At 35.5% G+C, this 22,129-nt stretch overlaps 1 protein-coding gene and 2 long non-coding RNA genes across 4 annotated transcripts; 1 reads left to right on the forward strand and 2 right to left on the reverse strand.

Annotated features, from left to right (window-relative positions):
- Positions 1–6,084: 6,084 nt before the first annotated feature.
- Positions 6,085–6,623, reverse strand: LOC131335668 (uncharacterized). The gene is made up of 3 exons (XR_009202574.1): positions 6,555–6,623; positions 6,316–6,445; positions 6,085–6,234 (listed from the first exon to the last, which is right to left on the reverse strand). It is a non-coding gene; the product is annotated as an uncharacterized LOC131335668 (long non-coding RNA).
- A 1,204-nt stretch (positions 6,624–7,827) lies between these two features.
- Positions 7,828–8,594, reverse strand: LOC131335669 (uncharacterized). Its single transcript, XR_009202575.1, has 3 exons — positions 8,555–8,594; positions 8,176–8,273; positions 7,828–7,946 (listed from the first exon to the last, which is right to left on the reverse strand). It is a non-coding gene; the product is annotated as an uncharacterized LOC131335669 (long non-coding RNA).
- Positions 8,595–12,931: 4,337 nt separating this feature from the next.
- Positions 12,932–21,887, forward strand: LOC131335673 (phytosulfokines 3-like). Of its 2 annotated transcripts, none has more exons than XM_058371142.1 (2): positions 12,932–13,149; positions 21,660–21,887. In XM_058371142.1, exons 1-2 carry the CDS (start codon positions 13,027–13,029, stop codon positions 21,789–21,791), a joined length of 255 nt encoding a protein of 84 aa, XP_058227125.1. In that variant the 5' UTR covers positions 12,932–13,026; the 3' UTR covers positions 21,792–21,887. The 2 variants fall into 2 exon arrangements, with proteins under 2 accessions (XP_058227125.1, XP_058227124.1); XM_058371141.1 differs by lacking the exon at positions 21,660–21,887 and adding an exon at positions 13,261–13,605 and having other exon boundaries at positions 12,942–13,149.
- The last annotated feature ends 242 nt before the right edge of the window (positions 21,888–22,129 follow it).

Consider the following 22,129-nt stretch of genomic DNA (forward strand, 5'->3'; position numbering starts at 1 on the left):
TACAAACTAACTATAAATCAGGGACTAACTGTAATTCTTCTAAACTTATTTTCAAATCTCAGTGGCAGCACAAAATGGAACTACGAACTACGAACTACGAAACAGAGGTACGGCCGGACTCGACCGGCAATGTCGGGTTCGAAAATCAACTCACCGAAACACTAAAATCATTACGGTAACGCGATATATATGTAGGGAGGTGAGTTCTAAACTACCTCGAGTCCGGGGAAACGGTTTTCGGAGTCGTTCGGAAAGAGACGACGGCTCAGAGCAACGGCGGAGCTCGGCTGGAGGAGGTGGTGATGGTGATCTCCGATGGTGGTGAGCTCCTGTGGTGGTGGTTATGGAGGAGGTGATCCGTTGATGGTGGTTTCACGGCTGGGGTTGGAGAATGGAGGAGTGGTGGTGGTGGTGGTACCCGGCTGGTGGTGGAGGTGGAGAGGGGGTGAGAGGAGGATGTCCGGTTGGGAGGTGGTGATGGGAGATGGACGAGGTTGTGATGGCGAGAGGTGGTGACCGGCTGCCCTCTCTCTCTCTCTCTGCAGAAAGGTTGCTGGGAACAAAATGAAAAGGGATAGAAGGATATAAAAATGGATTTTGGATCGACATTTCTGCAAATTGCTTCTCTCTCTCTCTCTCTCTCTCTCTCTCTCTCTCCATTAGATGTTTTTGTTTGTTGAGCAAGACTACAGTTTGCTCAACAACAGAAAGTCTGAGAATCCCGACCGGGGATTCCCGACCGAATTCCCGACGCCGCGCCGGGCCCTTCCGGCCACCGGATGGCTGAACGGAGCCGACCAAAAATTCTAAAAAAAAAAACCAAGTGGGTCTACGCGAGAATTAACGGCATCCGATGTGTGTTGGTAGCCGATCCAAACACTCCATTTTTTTTTACTGCCGTTGATTCTCGCAATGACCCACTCGGTTTTTTTTTATAGAATTTTTGGTCGGCTCCGATCAGCCGTCCGGTGGCCGGAATGGGCCCGGCGCAGCGTTGGGAATTCGGTCGGGAATCCCCGGTCGGGATTCTCGGACTTTCTGTTGTTTGTTTCCCAGGTTGGGTAGGTAGATAAATTGAAGGAGGATAGATGAAAAGAGGTGATTTTGTTACTCATCTATTTAAATTTTAGTAGTACTAGAACACTATTGCATTTGGAAAACCAGAAAAAGCTGACATCATAATGTAAAATCTCAGTATTTTTTTTAAATAATAATAATTATCAAAACAAAAATATTATTTTTGTTTGAAAAATTATTTATGTTGTCACGTCTAATTTTATTCCAAAATCGATTTTGTGCTTGCCTGTGTTGCACACATTTTTCTTTCCAACCCAAACCATCCCCATCTTTCTTTGTTTTTCGGCAAGAGAGGGAGAGGACACAATCCCTTGATATCCTCCTCATTTCCCTCCAAACTTGACAACTCATCTTTACCATTAAGTTAATTCTGCATAGGGGTCTGATTTGGATTTACAGTGGAATTGTAACTTATTTTGGTCTTTACTTAAATTTTTTTTCCTTTATTAGTTTTCCCTTAATTTTTTTTTAATTTTTTGATTCGTCTCGGCAAGAGAAATCGGAAAAATTAATCTTTTTTTTTATCAAAACTCTTAATTTTTTTCAAAAAGACAAGAATAAGTAAAACAAGTTGTTTTATTGACTTATTTTTGTCTTTGTTTAAAATATTATGAGTTTTAAAAGTTTAACGCAAAACAAACAAATGTAAAAAAATTTAACATATTTTTTTTTGTTTTTATTTAAAAATTTAACAAACAAATGCAATAAATTAGTTTTATTAACTTGTTTTTGTTTTTATTTAAATTTTTTACATTTATTTGTTTTGCATCAATTTTTTGTGACTTACTGATTTGTCTCGATAAGAGGAATCGAAAAAGCAAAAATTTTTGATCAAAACTCACATTTTTTTTAATAAAGACAAATAAGTTAAAAAAATCAACCTTTTTTTGGTCTTTTTAAAAAAGTTATGAGTTTCTATCAAAATTTATACTTTTCCGATTCCTTTTGCCGAAGCGAATGAATAAATCACAAAAGTTTGACGCAAATATAACAAATACAAATTTTTTGTGGATAAAGATGTATTGACTTTTAAAACCAAATTCAAATAGATATGGTTTTGCTTTTGCACTAGTTTTTTTTTTTTGCAGTTCTTCAACCACACACACTTGCACGCCCAAATACACAAACTCTTCTCACAAGACAAGTGAGGCCCACACACACTGCACACACAAAGTATATGTGGGTCTCATTCCTCTTGTGAGAGGAGTTTGTGTATTTATGTATGTAAAAGTGGTTTGTGTAGCCATGCACAAACTACTTTTATACCCGTCTCAGATTTTGCAAAGATGATCGGAGCCGCTCATTTTATTCAAAATACTTCGTTTAGGGTTTCTGCAAAAAAATCATCTCAATTCGATATTGGAAAGAGTGTTTATGAATCATCCAACTTTGCTTCAAAATTTAGGCTAACTTTTAAATTTTGAAGCAAAGTTGGATAATTCGTTCCCGATATTTGAGTGAGGTGATTTTTTACAGGGACTATAAACGAAATATTTTAAACAAAATAAACGGCTCCAATCATCTTTGCAGAACCCAAAACAAACACAAAAGTAATCTGTGTGCGGCTGCTGTACAACATTTGTTGTACCTGTAGCAGCGTTCATACTCCAGTATGCTTTTTTCTTTTTCTTTTTATCCGCTGCTCCAGTATGCTGCAAAAGCCTGATAACACGCTTTACATCTATAGATCACCAGCCAATTGGTTTATTAGTACGAGAGTACTATAATGTACTCGTCTCAAAAGCGTGTTACAGCTCTCAGCTATGGATCACCAGCCAATTCATTTTAAGGGTTGTTCGGCTAAATAAGTCATTTGACTTATTTTTATTTTTTTTATTTAAAAAAATTTATTTGTTAATTATTTGGAAATTATTGTTTCTTCATTACAAGAAGAATCTAAAAAATAAAAAACCACGATCGAAATCCAATTTTTTAAAATAAAGATGAAAATTTTTTATCTAATTGATTTATTTTTGTCTTTATTCAAAAAAAATTAAGTTTCGATCGTAATTTTTTACTTTTTAGATTCCTCTTATCATGTCGAAACAATAATCTCCAAAAAATTGATGAAAAACTAGCAAATGCGAAAAAAATTAAATAATAACAAAATAATAAACTAAGTGGCTTATTTAGCCGAACAATCTCTTAGTTCCATGTACGAATACTAATGTACTCGTCTCAAAAGAATTACTATATGTTGTAGCCCCTAAGTTTATAAGAACTTAATGGGGGCACTTGCCTCCACATACTCGGGCTATATATAGCGACCAAACTTGAATTTCTAATAGTCTCAAAACGTATCATATATGTATTCAACGTCACCTAATATGACAAACTAAAATAAAATATCGAATACGTGTGTGTGGTAACTGTAGCATCATCGTGCGTGAATCTAAAACTGTACACGTTTCATCATCTTTATTGGCTATTATAGGTGACATAGAAACAGGGGAATTGGGGAATGGTAATTGTCAAGACAATTAAGATGCATTCCCTGTTGTATGCGCCTGTGTGTTTAATTATATGATGATCATATGGTCTACTCTTCTTTGGCTACTTTATGTGGAATGCTATACTCCACACATTTGCCTTTCCATGTAGAGCCCTTGACTGAACCTACGAATTAACTTAGAGAAAATTAATAGGATATGTCCTTATTATTGCTGTCAATTTTGTGTCCAACCTCTTATCCACGAACAAGGCAATCTTTTAGGTTCACAGAAGCATCAATCTTATGAATTTTGAAAGAACATATGACCTCATTGTGATATAGCCATCAGTATATGAACATGATCATCGATCCCTATCGATCTACATGTGAATCCTGAGTGCATGTCTCCTCCTGAAGCACATAATAATAAAGAAGAAGAAGAAGAAAGAATTCCATGTGCATGTATGGATATTCCGAACACATGAATTTTATTTTATTTTTGTCTTCACAATAATGTCTATTAGAGCATCAACAGTGAAATAAGCAAATGTGAATAATCAAAACATGCCACATCAAATTTTAATTATTCATTTAAAAGTTGCTAAAGTTAACAATGTCAAATCTCATATTGGTTATTTTTTGCCCATAATCAAAATCAATGGGCCCTCCAAACTTTTTTCTTTCATTTCACGCATATTTTTTGAAAAATCAGATTTTGAAGGGAAAAAAAATGTTTATGTTAGAAACAGTTCAAAAAAAAAAAGTTTTTCAAAACAAAAAACAGTTTTTCAAAAAACACACACTTTGTTCACTTAAAAACATTCCAATATAAACACTTTTTTGATACAATATTACTAATTTTAACAATTTTTTATTTTGTTTATTCCACTGCAGATACTCTTACCCATCCACTTGGATAATAGTAATAGAGCCATAGTGGACCTTAGAGGAAGTGCAGCAATACTAGGCAAAACAACTAGTCTAAAAGTGTGTTTTGTTACTTTAACTGGTTGCCATTTTATCTTAGCCTCCACCAACCTCTTTCTGCATCAATAAAATATATTTCATTAGGAGAGAGAAATGAATGACGACAAAAATTAAATATATTCGATGCATGTTGAAGTCAAATGGATGTTTCTTTGACTTCACTTTTTTCCCTTTCAACCTGTTTTTCCCCCACAGAGGGAGGGAGAGAGAGGGAGGGAGATTTTGCGCATGCAAAAATCTTTCCTGATCTTTTTTCCGTGGACACAACACAAGGCATGAATCAATGCCGAAAGGCTCCCAGGCAGGATGGTAAAGCTTTTGAGTTTTGACTCGTTCAAAAAGTTTTGGTTTCAATTACTACTCTACTATTTTAGTAAAACAAACAAATCCCCAGAAGATAAACATGATTGATTCCTCGCCCTGTGTTTTTTCCAACTGGACTAGATTGCTCAAATCTTCCTTCTTTTTTTTCTTTGTTTTCTTTATTTTTATATATATATACTAGGATTTGTCCGTGTTTGAAGGCATGGCGTAACGTGAGATCTAATTAGTGGTAATTGTGCAATTAATATTATTTGAGAGAGAGAGAGGAAGAGCCGTAGGATTTATAGAGCAAATCAATGGTTATGATTTATAGAGAGATAAGATTTAAAAACCGTTCTCCCTTATTATATACTAGTGAATGCCCGTGCCTGAAGGTACGGCGCAACATATTTGAAATACAACTAAAGATATTTGTGGAACAATGAGCAAAAGGAGGGCATGTTAAAAAAATGGGTAGGAACAAATTAAACTTTGGAATATGTGCAGGACAATTCGAGATGCAAATAATATTCTAGTTTTACACAAATTTTCAAAATCAATAAATCACCCAACACACGTAATAAAAATTAACTACGTCAAACCAAATATATTCTTGTAAAACTTAACCTAACAAATAAAATGTCATTATCAAATTTTCAATGTCTTAAAAAAGCTCTTATCACGATGAATCCAATGTCTCTTTGCCAGTTCTCGATTTCCCTACATAAATAAGATTAAGAATTATTAAATTCATCGCAAATAAATATGAACTGGAAATTAAATGAAAATGACAACTTATCACCCCTACAATAATTTAAATCGTTTTATTACCTTTGAAAATATGCAAACACTCTTCTGACCAATCAACTTTTAATACAAAAGTCACCACGGGAGCACAATGGTCAACGCATCCAAACTTTGGACCAGGAATAATAAACACGTATGGACATTCATTAAATTGAGAAATGTAGTCTTTGAGCATTTGCGCTCCATTATCCTGGCAGAACATCACAAATAAATGTATTAATATATTATTTTAATTCTATATACAGTGTAATTTATATATATAGTTTTTTAGTATTTACCTTTAACATTAATTTCTTCAGATATGAAGGGACACATTGTAAGATGAATTCTGCCTTCGTGTCCTTTACGAAGAGTTCCATTGAGCCAGTGGAGTCTTTTACAACCATCTTTGCATTATACCTACAATAAATGCAAATAAGTTGTATGTGTTACGCATAAGTTGTATTACTCATTAAAGATGTGTGGATTGATTACCTGGTTATAGTCTGCACATCTTCTCTACCACAATGTTTACACATAAACCAGCCGTACTGATTGTCAACTTGGTTATAGCATGTATTGCATAAATCAATCCATAGATGTTCAACATATATTTTTTCAATGCGGCCAATAAAGCGATAATAGTTTACCTACAATAAAATTTCAAGTGTAGTTATATAATGATGCATGCCCAAATATTAACCATGAAATCATGTAGGGGAAAATCTTACATTGGTCCGAAACGCAAATTGGTTTATTCGAATTCTCCTGGCATTTGAAATTATTAATGCCTGTGGGAGCGAAAATCCATGTGTGCGGTTCCATGTTACCGACTTTTGTGCATTTTCATCTTTTGCAAACCTAGATAAGCACGATTTTTTTAGAACAACTAATCGAACAAAAAATACTAATCTCCATATAGTTAAAAACTAAAAAACATACAAATTGATTTGCTCAATATCCAACTTACCATTCAGGAATCCCGTCTGTACGAATTGAGTGGTTAACGTATAATTTGCTTTTCTTGCAAGTGCTAAGGTACCTAGAAGTTAAAATTTCAAAATTATTAATTAGTTTTAAAAATTATTATTAAAAAAGTTCACACAGGTTCAGAGAAGTATTACCGTGAAAATCATCGACCTTCAATCCTGTAGCAAACAAAATAGGAAGAAGATACATCACTCATCAATAATCCATCTGGTGGAAATGCCATTTCGAAGAAAAAGAAAATCATCAAAGAAACTCCAGAGCCCGGAGTACATTTTACGACAGAATCTTCTAATTGTATTCTTGTGATATGTACAACATAAGTGCAGTAGTTTCTTTATTCTATTTCCAATTTTATGAGGCATTTTTACAAACACATAGAATGCAATAAAATCTTGATTGCATTACGGGTACTAATTAGGTTTGCAAGAAACTTCACAATTATATGGAGACTTACCTCGGGAACATGTACGGCATGTTGGTCTCGCCCATCGGCTCTAATATTCCCGTCTCGGAGAGGTTGAATCTTTACGTATAAAGTCAACAATTGAGAAAGAATTACATTAAAAAAACATGGGTAGAAAATGTAGATAATCAAACACGATTTTGATTAATAAGAGTCTTACACTTGTATTTATCGGTGAGTGTTGTTCCGATCGCCTTTCAGTGGTTTGCTTAAAAATACGTTCTCGTTCTCGTCGGGCACGTTGCGCTAGTATTCCTTTTGATATATCTTTACCGGATTGTTCCTAAAATACGTGTATAAACAAATTTGAGAAATTAGAATGTCGTTTAGCTAATTGACTATAAAGACATATAGAATAAAATAAGCAAAGCATAGGTAAAATTTGTTGAAAATTCATAAATCACACAACACGCATATTAAAAATCCAGTAAAGTTAAATTGACTAAAATGTTATTGGACCATTCTACAATGCTTTAACAACAATGTTTTCACGATGATCTCATTAGTCTTTTATCACAATTTATAAACCAGTTTATGTAAAATCTAGGTGTGACAATGGCGTCCATGAGAGATATAAAAAAATCAACTCCTTTTTATTGGGGAAATTACAACAACAAAAATACCATCAACCACCATCACAGCTCTAATTATGCAACAAGCTACTTATTGCAATCCAGATATTAAAAAAAAATACACAGGAAAATCAAGAGTAGTTTGTGATTCTGTGATTCAAAACATACAGATGGAATGCAATAATCAGCCATAAAAATGACAGAGTCCACATTTCCTAATCATTCGATTCCATATGTATGAGGCATTTTTACAAACATATGGAATGATAAGGAATTGTGGAGAATCAACCTGTTATCACTTGCGCGCCACTTGAGACTGGTGGTTACCAAAGTGAGCCTGAAGAGGAAGAAGATACATCACTCATCAATAATCCATCTGGTGGAAATGCCATTTCGAAGAAAAAGGAAATCATCAAAGAAACTCCAGAGCCCGGAGTACATTTTACGACAGAATCTTCTAATTGTATTCTTGTGATATGTACAACATAAGTGCAGTAGTTTCTTTATTCTATTTCCAGTTTTATGAGGCATTTGAATGCAATAAAATCTTGATTGGGATTGCTTACGTGAAAAGGAGAGAATGAAGTCCAATAAATCAAGCCTTGATTGACTGAGAGCAACGGAAGTGGTCGACGGTGGCGGAATCGATGGTTCGTTGAACACCCTATTAACCACCAAAGAGATTTCTGATCAATATCAAATTCATTTTTTTAAAGCTGTAGAGAGTCCATTACCCCGAAAGGAAGGACTGGAGGAGAGTCTAGGAGTGTTTTGCACGCAGGAGCTGCGATGGTGGTGGTTGATCGCAGTTGAGGAAGAGAGGAGGTTAGTAGAGGGTTGTTCAAAGAGGAGAGAGAGAGAGAGAGAGAGAGAGAGAGAGAGAGAGAGAGAGAGAGAGAGAGAGAGAGTCGTGTAAAAGGGGAGCTAGGGTTTAAAGATCCATACCTTTTTTGTGAGGGATGAGAGATCGCTGGGGCCAAAAACTCAATCATCGTGAGGTTGTCACAGAGAGATAGAGAGAGAGAGAGAAGAGAATGGGAAAGTAAGAGATAGGAGTATATTACGGGTTTTCAAATTTTGAAGGAACATTACCTGCTCTATTTTTGTCATAAAAAAGCCAAGTATTTACGGACATGCCATTTGTAGAATTGAGGGTAGAGATTTATGCAGGAGGAAGAGATAAATCTGGAGCGTTGGTTGTCTTTTGGATTCAAACACTGCTCTGTTTTATTATATAGATGTATATATATATATATATATATATATGCCTTTTTCTAATTTCTCAATCCAGTAATGCTACCCACACAGATTTTGTGGGGCCCACTACGGGTCCCACACAAATAATCCGAGCCGTTCATTAAATGTAAAACGTTTTTTCAAGGGCCCTCGCAAAAAATCAGCTCAATCCGATATCTATAAGTGTTTGATTCAATCATTTAACTTTTCATTATCCTGAGATTCGAATGAAAAGTTAAATGATTGAATCAAGCATCTATGAGTATCGGATTGAGCTGATTTTTTGCGAGGGCTCTTGAAAAAATGTTTTACATTTAATGAACGGCTCGGATTATTTGTGTGGAACCCGTAGTGGGCCCCACAAAAAATCTGTGCACAAAATCTGTGTGTGTAGCATTACTGTTTCTCAATTCACCCTTACAAAGTCAGTCAACCTTATCAACACAGAGATCGATATTCTGGTTCACTGATTTGCTATTCACCAACCTGTATGTTGTCTGCATCCAAATACTTGTGAATATCTAGTATCAATCATTCTACCTCCACATTCAATTACACATCCACATTTACAATAGGAGTAAAGCCCGCACACATTATACACCCAGTGTGTGTGGGACCCATCCTTATTGTGAGTATGGGTGTGTAAGTGGGTGTGTAAATGGGCGTGGAGTTAGAATTTTCCATCTATTACACACAATCAATGGTCCCTCATCAATCAATGCCAGCCCTGATCAACAATTCAGTCATTCTCCAAGCTCGGGTAACCAATGGTTCAACTGTTCATAATCTTCTTCTAATCATCAGAACTCAAAGTACATAATCAACGGTTCATCATCAATCAGGGCTGGCATTGATTGATTGATGATGAATCATTGATTGTGTACTTTGAGTTCTGATGATCAGAAGAAGAAGACTATGAACCGTTGAACCATTGGTTACCCGAACTTGGAGAATGACTATGAATTGTTGATTATACTTTGGACTGATTCCCCACAATAGACTGGAAACTAATCGCTCAAAATTTAGTTTTTGTTTCATACCTCCAAAATTCTTTTAGTTCTATGGATATATGCTAATCTTCTTTGGGTGTTTTTCAAAGTAGTTCTTGTTGCAGGTGGGCTAAAAATATTTCAGAGTAATGTGAACTAGAATATTTGGAGGATGAGGATCGTCTCAGTTTCCTCTCGGACGGTCCTGTTTGAAGTATTTCATGCCCTTTTTAGTATCAATTTGATTATGGCCAACTGTTCATATTTGAGATTTTATGCAAAACCTAACTTCTGTCCAAAATCATGTCACATTGTATGATAATAGGCCTATTTATCTCAAGACAAATATATTTCTACCTTTCTATCATGCATGGATAGATATATCCAACAAACATGATTTTTGACAGGGTTGTTATTCTTGGTGAAATCCACTATATGTAGTGTGAGAACCCACCTAATAGTCCCATATCGGGAAAAAAAGTGGAAAAGGATGTGAAATATAAGTAAAGGCAGATCAGCTGGAGCGGGATCGTTACATGTAAATTAAAGTATTTAATACTCCTATCAAAGTGAGCTAAAAAATAGTCCAAAAACGCAATCGATCAATAGGATCGGTCCCAAAAAGAGGCTGAAGAGAATCTTGACACTTTTTTTTTTTGGTAAACGAATCTTGACACTTTTTAAAACTGCGATAGAGTAGCACAAATTAAATGATATACTAAAATGTTAATAACTACCAGAATCCGGCCGGTCTTTGAATAATCCTTCTATTTGCCAACTTTTGTAATCACAAATAAACTATACATATAACTATTTTCTGTAACTAAGAACTACTAGTACTACTTTGAGTGCTTTACATTCTGATAATCATGACATTGACTTCAGGGTCAGAGTTATGCTTTCGGCTAAGAAAGAAAGATGTAGTAATAAGATATGATTAGCATTACCAGTATGTATGTAGCTAGCAATAGTATATGATATCTGCATGACTACGTGATATAGTTGTATTCCTTCATTCATTTTGCATTGCAGTTTCTGATGGTTACCTTACCCCACACATTGACACATTGTTTAAATTCTTTCGGAAACCCACCATTTCCACCATCTATAATGGGTTTCATTGTGTGTTACATTGTTGTAATTTGAACCATTCACCTAGATGATTTAACTTTAAAATTATAGCTAGACAGAATCGGATCATTCATTTTATAAACCAAAATTTAATTTTTTATATACCTATCAATGTCTGATTAAGTTTTTTTATTTTTTGTGTGTGAATATACTATTTAGCAGGCTCTACGAGATGAAAGATTTAGATTAATGCAATAAACGCACGGTAAAGCCAACAAATGGTGGTGGTGGACATGGCAAGGTAACCACCCGCGGTGGACAGAATTTAAACTCTGTCGTATCACATATTGTTATCATAATGAATAAATCATGACTTTGTGCTTTAATTATAACAATATCTGTGTGTATGAATCAAGCGTCACCATTAATCAAAGTTGTGGCCATGACTAGGCCTGTCAATGGGCCGGATCCGATTCGGATCTGACAAATCCGGATCCGATAAGACACAATCCGATCCGGATCCAATAAGACTCAAATCCGATAGTGGTAATCCGGATCCGAATCCGAAAAATCCGGATCCGATCCGAAAAATCCGAATCCGATCCGGAAACTTTTTTTACTTCAAAAATTTTAGCAAAAAAAAAATTTTTTTTTCAAAAAAAAATTGTTTTCCGGAAAAAAATTTAAAAATAAAATATAAAAATAAAAATACAACTTCTTAAACATTTTTTTTTTAGAAATAAAAATTTTACTTTTTTTTAAAAAAAATTAAAATTTTTTAAAAAAATAAAGTTCGGATTCGGATTGATAACAGATTTAATCCGATCCGATCCGGATCCGTATTGAATTACCGGATTCGGATTATCGGATTATCGGATCGATGTTATCGGATTCAGATCCGGATCGGATTTTTTGGATCGGATCCGGTCCATTGACAGGCCTAGCCATGACTGAACCTTGTAAATCGAAGAATTGACAGCCACATTTTCGGTAAGTCATTAATGTTGAGTAGATAAACCACCTACAATCTCATTACAGTTGATGTCCATTGGATGCGCAAGGCTGCATTTCTGGTAAGGAAGCAGGAAACCGAAAAAGTGGGGTTTCTTAGTTCATGGTGCCAAGAAATTTGGACAAAGTCCACAGTGCAATAACCAAAATCATAGGGTTGTTAAATCTAGCAATATTTTTTCAAAAAAATGTTCACAGTAGCATAATCAAACTTAAAAACCTCTTAACAACTCATCAAATTTTGGCCCTTGAAAAACCAAAACCAGCAACTTTTTTCCGATAATAAAATTTAGTGGTCTTCACATTTTCTCAATTAAGTACACACATCATTGCACAAAAACTTTCCCTCTCTCTCCCTCTCTCTCTCTCTCTCTCATATTTTTAAAAGATGTTTTTTTTTTTGCAAAAACAAAAACTATTTTTTTATCAGCAAAAAGATTTTATTCTCCGAATTCAAAAATTACAAAGATTAAAAGGACAAAGGAAGATGAAAATGAAAATTACTTAATCTTCACAGCTATCCAAGACCCAATTGGTCAAAGACCTTAAAAACTATTTTTTAAAACTGTCTTTTGTTTTTCAAAAACTGTTATTTAAAAAAAAATGTATTTTTATCAAACACTGTTTTTTAAAAACTTTTTCTGAAAGTGTTTTTTTCAAAATAAAAGTTTTCAAAAAATTATTTTCTATTTCTAATAACCTGTTTTTATTAGTTTGAAAACTATTTTTTTTAAATTGTTTTATATGGTGACAATTTTTAGATTTTTATAAGTTGAAAAGGTAATATGGCAAATTTGATTATTCAATTTTGATCATGTCATTGTGGACATTTACATTTTTAATCTTAATAACATCTTAAATGGATAATCAAAAAATGATGTGACAACTTTTGATTATTTATTTTTGGTTATTCTACTGTGGATACGTTACCAGACTAAAGTCTTCCTTTCACTCTCTCAAGTTCGCACGCTCTTAAATTCTATGGTCCTCTCTTCTTATCCTCTTCTATAAATACCAATATCACCAGTCCCCTCTGTGTACAAGCCATAAGTTAACCAACTGATCTCAAGTTCCAACCTTGACCATTTGCTGCCAATCAAAGAACAAAAGATGTCCACAAAACTCATCACCCTGTTCACGTTAGTCCTCCTCCTCCTCTGCTCCACGCTATCCTACACCGCCCGCCCCGTGCCAAACCCCCTGGAGCACTATCTCGTGAAAACCCAACATGGGGTAGGTTCAATTTGTTGAATTCAGTCTTAGATATTGGTTTTGCTCATGGGTTTTGTTATTTGGATCAATTGGTTCTTACATGTGTTTTTTGTTTTTTGTTTTTTTGATTAGGGTGTTGAAGCTCAGAAAACAGTGGTGGTAGTGGAAGAGAGCTGTGAAGGAGTAGGAGATGAAGAGTGCTTGATGAGGAGGACTCTGGCTGCTCATGTTGACTATATCTACACCCAGAAGCAGAAGCCATAGAACTTTTGCTCATTAGCTTCTTATAGCGAATTAATAGTAAAACACAAAATTTAGGACCGAAAGTAATACTAAAACTCCACATGGCTCCGTTTTTAATTGCTACGTGGAGTTTTCTGTATCTTATTTACATATTCCGAACATCATCATATGTAGCAATACTATATTGTACTCTCATCATTCTGAATCATTTTATATAGTACTAATTCAAGTCAATTTGCCCACATCCCCTTTCTCATTTGGGCTACTCTATTTAAATATAGTAGAATGTTGAATGTACATTAAAGATTACTGAAGCTTATGAAGAATCGATGGCCCAGAGACACCTAAATTATTAAAAACAGAAGAGGAAAAAAAAAATGATGAATCCATTTTTGGAAAAGCCTTTCGGAAGTTGGAACAATCTACTGCTTTTCCCTGGCTAATTATTTTGGAAATTCAATGGAACAACCACCGTTCGATTTTCAGGTGGGGTGGATAAAGAAACAAAACCAAGTCACGGGTCCATATTCGGTTGAATTAAGGAGGTGGTTGACCGTTGAGTGTTACATGCAGTGATAATTAAAATAGAAAAAGGAAACAGTTGAGTGATCTTAGTATTACTAGTCTCTACCAAATCGAGAAATCATTGTTAGGCATGAATTTTAGTAGTAGTATGTAAAACAAGCTTATAAAAATTGCTGAACTTTGGACAGAGTTTAACCAGTATCTATGTAGCACATGCTAGTGCTCCGACTTTCTTTATTTACTAGAACGAAACGAGATTATCATCCCAAAAGTTGAAACCCGGCCTAAATAGGAAGGGGGAAGGGATCACTATCACCCGTAAATACAAGTAATTAAGAACTCACGAATAACGATAGTTTGATAGGGCTGAATCCACACTGAACTACAGTAATACTATACCATAAGCAAATCAAAGCTGAATTTCAAGCAAGTGCTCCAACCCATCTTTTCACTACATATTTTTGTGTGAGCCAAATGATCATATCTACTATCTTACATTATTTTCAAAGGGGGAGTGATTTTAGCATTACCTTTTTTATAATCGCACTTCTCTTTTTTGTCTTAATTTATGTGACGTTACAGTATTGCCCTTTAATGATTTCACTTTTGACATATTTAAAGATAATATTGTATTTTTACATAGTTAAAAAACAAAAGGGGAGTGCGCCCCTTTTCAAAGCTACTAACACGATTTTCAGAGTAACGAGAACTGTATAGTAATGGGATATGCATAAGCCCAAATCCGGTTCACATTGAGCCTAATTTAGAGGTGGTAAATTGAACCCAGACCCATTAAAAAACCCAAATCCACCTATTAAAAAATAGATTCAACCCAACCCATTTATTAGTTGGGTTAGAATGGGTCTAAACCCATCTAACCCATTTATTATTGGGTCTTAATTGAGTTTCAATTGAGTCAACTTAAATGCCCAATGGATCATGAACATTACCCAACTAAAAAATAAAACTACCACAAAAGTAAACATGATACGTCGGTGACCTCCACCCGGGTGACGCGCTCATAGTCGCCGGAATCGTGTCGCCGGAAATGATGCCTGATTCTGCCGATATCGGTGTCTGTCCGGACAATTTAGCAGAATTGTAGAGAGAGAGAGAGAGAGAGAGAGAGAGAGAGAGAGAGAGAGATTTTGGACTGTGTTAGGAATTTGAGAGGAAGAGATTGAAATCGAAGAAGATTAGAGACGAAAGTTGAAAGAAGATCTTTATCTCCTCGAGTATATATAAGCTTTCTATCACCAAGACTGGGTAAGATTATACTCCATTAATCAAACTACCGTAATTTCATCGCCACGCTTTCAGACTATTTTGTTTTTTTTTTTTGGGTACTTTTTTCTCTCATTTATTGTTTTTTTACTTTTTGTTAGATCAGGTTTTTTTTTGAACAGATTGTTGGATCAGGTTAGTAGTGCTCCTATATTCTTTCCTTGAAATCAATTTTGTAAGCTAATCAATTTTTTTACTTTTAGTATGTAGGGGTAATTTGGGCATTTTAGTATGTAAGGGTATTATGGTAATTTTAGTATGCAAGGGTAATTTGGTCATTTAAATGTACAAGGGTGATATGGTCATTTCAGTATATATAAGTATTTTAGTCCTTTTTAAATTTAATTGGGTTAATGGGCGAGTTGGATTTGATTTTAAATAAATGGGTTGGGTTGGGTATGGATAATTAGACTCCTAATTAATGGGTCTAAATGGGTCAATGACCCATTAAAGACCCAACCCACTTACAACTTGTCTATTTTGGCCAAAACCCGCCTATTTAACACCCCTAAGCCTAATCAAAACAAATTTCAAAACCCAAGCACGTCCACTTAGGTCATATATACAGAGTATTTGTTTTTTTGTTAATTTATTTTTAACAACCTTACGGCTCAAATTCGATGACGGGGCTGCACCTCCACAGGGTCTCGGGACACCTTTTGGAAACTTGGAATCATTATTAACAAAAAGCTACAGAGACATTTCAAAAACTTTAGGGAGGTCTCTGCAATTATTTGAAAACATGAGGAAGTTCATTGAAATTTACCCTATTAGAATAGACAGATGGATAGAGGAGTCGTCGTTCGTTCCCAAAATTCTCTCCCTCCTAGGGCTAGGTTTTTGTGTAAGTTAAAGAGGAGATAAGATGGCTAATTGTGATCGAAGTGAGGGATCCCTCGGACACTTAGGGCTTGTGTTGGGTGGCGGTCGTAGCCAACACCAGCAGCAGTACCGCTCAATGACCCCTGCCGAGTTTGAGATCTACCGTAAACAGGTTCTGGAGACGGGGGTGTGTATATAATTCACGTACTTATATTTGTTAATAGCTTTGAATATCTATCGGAATTTCAAACCGTTATTACTTGTATCGTATCGGATCGAGCATCTCCACGCCATATTGTAATCTCGAAAGCCAGAGTTTGTACCATTATGCTTGCAGTACTTTTTTGTGATAACCAATGGTATTATAACGGTGATGATGGAGAGAAGAAATTTAACTTCCTATTGGCGATGTACAGGGGTTTGATGTCGTTCTTCCCCCCTGGTGTGGGTAATTGCGGTTTAATTTACCCGTGCCCGAACTTTGAAAGGAATCCCCGTGTGTTTGAGGAGGTCAATCGTTGTGCAAGCAAGGCAATTGACGTCTATAACAAGGAACATGTACGATTTTCCTTCTTTCGTTTTTTCCTCTTCCTTCCATCATTGCCTATTTATTAGGTCCTCTGATTCGGCACATTACTGTTGTTCAACTTCTTTCTTGTACCGTAGAATACAGAATACCGGTTTCTGAGGGTCATCAAGTTAAACTCTATGGCAGTTTCTGGTTATAATCATTACATTACCTTTGAGGCCAATGCTAATGCTCCTATACACTTCCAAGCTCTTGTTTATGCTGGAATCCTAAGTATAAGATAAAGGTTATCTCTTGCCGTCCTAAACCAAACTCACCGCCGTCCTAAACCAAACTCACCGCAGGTATGTTTTTGTTCAATTTCTTTTATTTCTCGTTGTGATGGTATTGGTAATTATGGTTTTATGCATTGTTATAAACTTATTTCTTTCCCTTTGGACACTTGTACACTCACCAACGAACCTTCCATAATGCAAATATAAGATTTATTTTCTTGACTTATTTGATGGGTCTACATCAAGTTTTTTTTTGGGCATAATAGAGAGGGAAAACTTAAATGGAAAAATATGAAATAGTTAAATTCACGGGGTTATTCCTAAAGGGAAGTGACTGGAGAGTTCAGGCATTTTGATTATGTGCCCTTCCTTAACTTCCTTGTGAAATGCTAGTCTTGCCTATATTATTCAACTAGAGGAGTATGGATTCAAAGGATTTTAGGTTGGCGAATTTTCATTCGATATTTTTGTGATAATTGTTTAAAAGAGTAAGGAACCTTTGGAATGACAAATGCATTTTCTTAGTTGGCACTGGTGTGTTTGGGGTGACCTTAGGCGCTCTGTATGGAAAGGTACCATGCCCTTTTGTGAAGTTGTTCATATTGAACTAATCTAATTTTTTTTGGCCAAAAGTTAAGTTTTCACTAAACTAAAACTTGAACACATTTTCTGTCACAATCACCCATTGGATATTCTATAATTTTTTGTTTAGTTGAAACTTTAAACAACTTGACGTTACGCTTAGATGGAACGCCCCCTAAGTGACTCCTTGGTGTTACATGAACACCTTGATACTTTGTGCATATGATTTAGGGCTTTGCTAATTTATCTAATGCACCAATTTCACATCCTCATGCTTTCTTTCTTTTTTTTTCCAGGTATAAGCAATTTGCAACACAAATTAGAGCTGTCGCCACTCCATCGCATCATCACAACACTTTGCATTCTCAATTTTTTGGGCGCTACTAATAAGTGATTTGTTAGAACTGTATATTTTCCAGCAAATGGAATTTATTAAAAAGTTGTATGCTTACACATTCATATTTCTTTGATAGTTTTTTGCATAGTTGAAATTGTTGGAGGGGGTTGATATATTTGCACAAGAGTTCAGTATTTTATTTGTGTGTGCTGATTTTTCGAGTCATACCTTCATGCACGAGCATGCGCTAATATTACTTTTGAATTCATATGATCTCATTGTGATATAGCGACCAATCCATGAACACGATCATCCCTATTGATCTACATGTGAATCTTGAGTGCATGTCTCCTCCCGGAGCACATAGGAATAACAAAGAAGAAGAAAGAATTCTATGTGCATGTATGGATCCGAACACATGAATTTTATTTAATTTTTGTCTTCACAATAATGTCTATTGCCCATCTACTTGGATAATAGTAATAGTGCCATAGTGGACCTTAGAGCAAGTGCAGCAATTCCAGGCAAAACAACTAGTCTAAAAGTATTATTTGTTACTTTAACTGGTTGCCCTTTTACCTTCTCCTCCACCAACCTCTTTCTGCATCAATAAAATATATTTCATTATGAGAGAGAAATGAAATGACGACAAAAATTAAATATAATCCATGCATGTTGAAGTCAGCTGGATGTTTCCGGCCTTCACTTTCTTCCCTTTCAACCTTTTTTTCCCCACAGAGGGAGAGAAAGAGGGTGGGAGATTTTGCGCATGCAAAAATCTTTCCTGATTTTATCTTTTTCCCGTGGACACAACACAAGGCATGAATCAATGCCGAAAGGCTCCCAGGCAGGATAGTGAAGCTTTTGAGTTTTGACTCGTTCAAAAAGTTTTGGTTTCAATTACTACTCTACTGCTATTTCAGTAAAACAAACAAATCCCCAGAAGATAAAAATGATTGATTCCTCGCCCTGTGTTTTTTCCAACTGGACTAGATATATTGCTCAAATCTTCCTTCTTTTTTTTATTTGTTTTCTTTATATATATGCCTTTTTCTAATTTCTCAATTCACCCTTATAAAGTCAGTCAACCTTATCAAATCAGAGATCGATATTCTTGTTCACTGATTTGCTATTCACCAACCTGTATTTTGTCTGCATCCAGAAACTTGTGAATACCTATTATACACAATCAATGGTCCATCATCAATCAATCAATGCCAGCCCTGATCAACAATTCATAATCATTCTCCAAGCTCGGGTAATCAATGGTTCAACGGTTCGTAGTCTTCTTCTGATCATCAGAACTCAAAGTACATAATCATCGGTTCATCATCAATAAGGTTTGGCATTGATTGATTGATGACTAACCGTTGATTGTGTACTTTGAGTTCTCATGATTAGAAGAAGACTATGAACCATTGAACCATTGATTATCCGAGCTTGGAGAATGACTACGAATTGTTGATTATACTTTGGACTGATTTCCTACAATAGATTGGAAACTAATTCGCTCAAAATTAAGTTTTTGTACATACGACATACCTCCAAAATTCTTTTAGTTCTATGGATATATGCTAATCTTCTTTGGGTATTTTTCAATGTAGTTCCTGTTGCAGGTGGGCTAAAAATATTTCAAAGCAATGTGAATTGGAATCTAGAAGGAATATTTGGAGGATGAGGATCGTCTCAGTTTTCACTCGAACTGTCCTGTTTGAAGTATTTCATGCCCTTTTTATTATCAATTTGATTATGGAAACTGTTCATTTTTGAGATTTTATGCAAAACCTAACTTCTGTCCAAAATCATGTCGCATTGTATGATAATAGGAGCCTATTTATCTATATATTTCTACCTTTCTATCATGCATGGATATATATATCCAACCAACGTGATTTTTGACAGGGTTGCTATTCTTGGCGAAATCCACTATAAGTAGTGTGAGAACCCACCTAGTAGTCCCACATCAAGAAAAAAAGTGGAAAAGGATGTGGAATATAAGTAAAGGCCGATCAGCTGGAGCGGGATCGTTACATGTGAAGTATTTAATACTCCTATCAAAGTGAGCTAAAAAACGATCCAAAAACGCAATTGATTAATAGAATCGGTCCCCCAAAGAGGCTGAAGAGAATCTTGACACATTTTAAAATTGCGATAGAGTAGCACAAATTAAATGATATACTAATATGTTACTCTAACTACCCAGAATCCAGGCCGGTCTTTGAATAATCCTTCTATCTGACAACTTTTGTAATCACAAATAAACTATACATATAACTATTCTGTAACTAAGAACTACTAGTACTACTTTGAGTGCTTTACATTAATTCTGATAATCATGACATTGACTTCAGGGTTAGAGTTATGCTTTCGGCTAAGAAAGAAAGATAGATGTATATATAGGATATGATTAGCATTACCAGTATGTAGCTAGCAGCCGCCTTATTGATTGAAGCTGGAAAAAAAAAATCCAATAAACTAACAATAGTATTGATATCTGCATGACTACGTGATATAGTTGTATTCCTTCATTCATTTTGCATAGCAGTTATTTTAACAAGCTGATGGTTACCGCTCACACTAACACAGTGTTTTAAATTCTTTCTAGATCCGTGGAAGCACCACCGTTTCCACCACCCATTATGGATCTCATTGACTCATTGTACAGTATTTCCATTACAGTAATCTAAATCGTTCGCTTGGATAGTTTAATTTCAAAATTATAGCTAGACAAAATCAGACCGTCTATTTTATAAACCAAAATCAAATTTTTTAAACAATGTTCGATTAAGCTGATTTTTCTGCATGACTATTCAGCGGGTTCTACGAGGCGAACGATTTAAATTAATACAATAAACACACAGTGACACCCACAAATGATGGTGGTGGGAACTGTAAGGTTTCCACCTGCGGCAGACAAAATTTAAACTCTGTCTTCTATTATTACATTGAAGAAAGCACTTTTTGCTTTAATTATAACAATATATGTATGTATGGATCAAGCTTCACCATAAAAAAATCAATGAATTGACAGCCACATTTTCGGTAAGTCATCAATGTTGAGTAGATAAAACCACCTACAATCTCAGTACAGTTGATGTCCATTGGATGTGCAAGGCTGCATTTCTGGTGAGGAAGCAGGAAACCGAAAAGTGGGATTTCTTAGTTCGTGGTGCCAAGAAATTTGGACAAAGTCTTACTAGTCGAGTTCCTCATATTTGCATTTTCTTTTTTTACCCTTCAAGTCTTTTAGGGGCATCATCATTACCTATTCTTGTTGCTGGTAACTAATTTCAAAAAGAAAGGGTAAAAAAGTAAATTCATTGACTTTTGCCCATTATTTTTGAACCAAAACTATCTTGTTGAGACAACCAAAAGTAACATATGTGACCAACAAATAAGCGCGGAGAGAATAATGAGCTTCTATTTGCTCGGTCGGCGGTGAATTTCTGGATTGGCCAGTGTGCTTTTAAAAGGCTCCTTGAGTCCCATTGTACCAGACTATATGTCGGCATATTTTCTAAATGTAAATATGTAATCTAACATTACCAGACTAAAGTCGCCCTTCCACTCTCTCAAGTTCACACGCTCTTAAATTCTATGGTCCTCTCTTCTTATCCTCTTCTATAAATACCAATATCACCACAGTCCCTTCTGTGTGTACAAGCCATAAGTTAACCAACTGATCTCAAGTCCCAACCTTAACCATTTAATTGCTGCCTATCAAAGAACAAAAGATGTCCACAAAACTTATCACCCTGTTCACGTTAGTCCCCCTCCTCCTCTGCTCCACGCTATCCTATGCCGCCCGCCCCCAACATGGGGTAGGTTCAATTTGTTGAAATTCAGTCTTAGATATTGGTTTTGCTCATGGGTTTTGCGGTTTGGATCAACTGGTTCTTACATGTGGGTTTTATTTTGTTGTTGTTTTGATTAGGGTGTTGAAGCTCAGAAAACAGAGGTGGAAGTGGAAGAGAGCTGTGAAGGAGTAGGAGATGAAGAGTGCTTGATGAGGAGGACTCTGGCTGCTCACATTGACTACATCTACACCCAGAAGCAGAAGCCATAGAACTTTTGTTCATTAGCTTCGTATCGTGAATTAATACTAAAACAAACACATAATTGGGAACAGAAAGTAAAACTAAAACTCCACGTAGCTCCTTTGTTAATTGCTACGTGGAGTTTTCTGTATCTTATTTACATATTCCGAACATCATCATATGTAGCAATACTATATTGTACGTACTCTCATCATTCTGAATCATTTTATATAGTACTAATTCAAGTCAATTTGCCCACATCCCCTTTCTCATTTGGGCTACTCTATTTAAATACAGTAGCATGTTGAATGTACATTAAAGATTACTGAAACTTATGAAGAATCGATGGCCCAGAGATGCTTGAGTT

The sequence above is a fragment of the Rhododendron vialii genome, chromosome 8a, assembly GCF_030253575.1.
Source record: "Rhododendron vialii isolate Sample 1 chromosome 8a, ASM3025357v1".
Classification (NCBI taxonomy): Eukaryota; Viridiplantae; Streptophyta; class Magnoliopsida; order Ericales; family Ericaceae; genus Rhododendron; species Rhododendron vialii.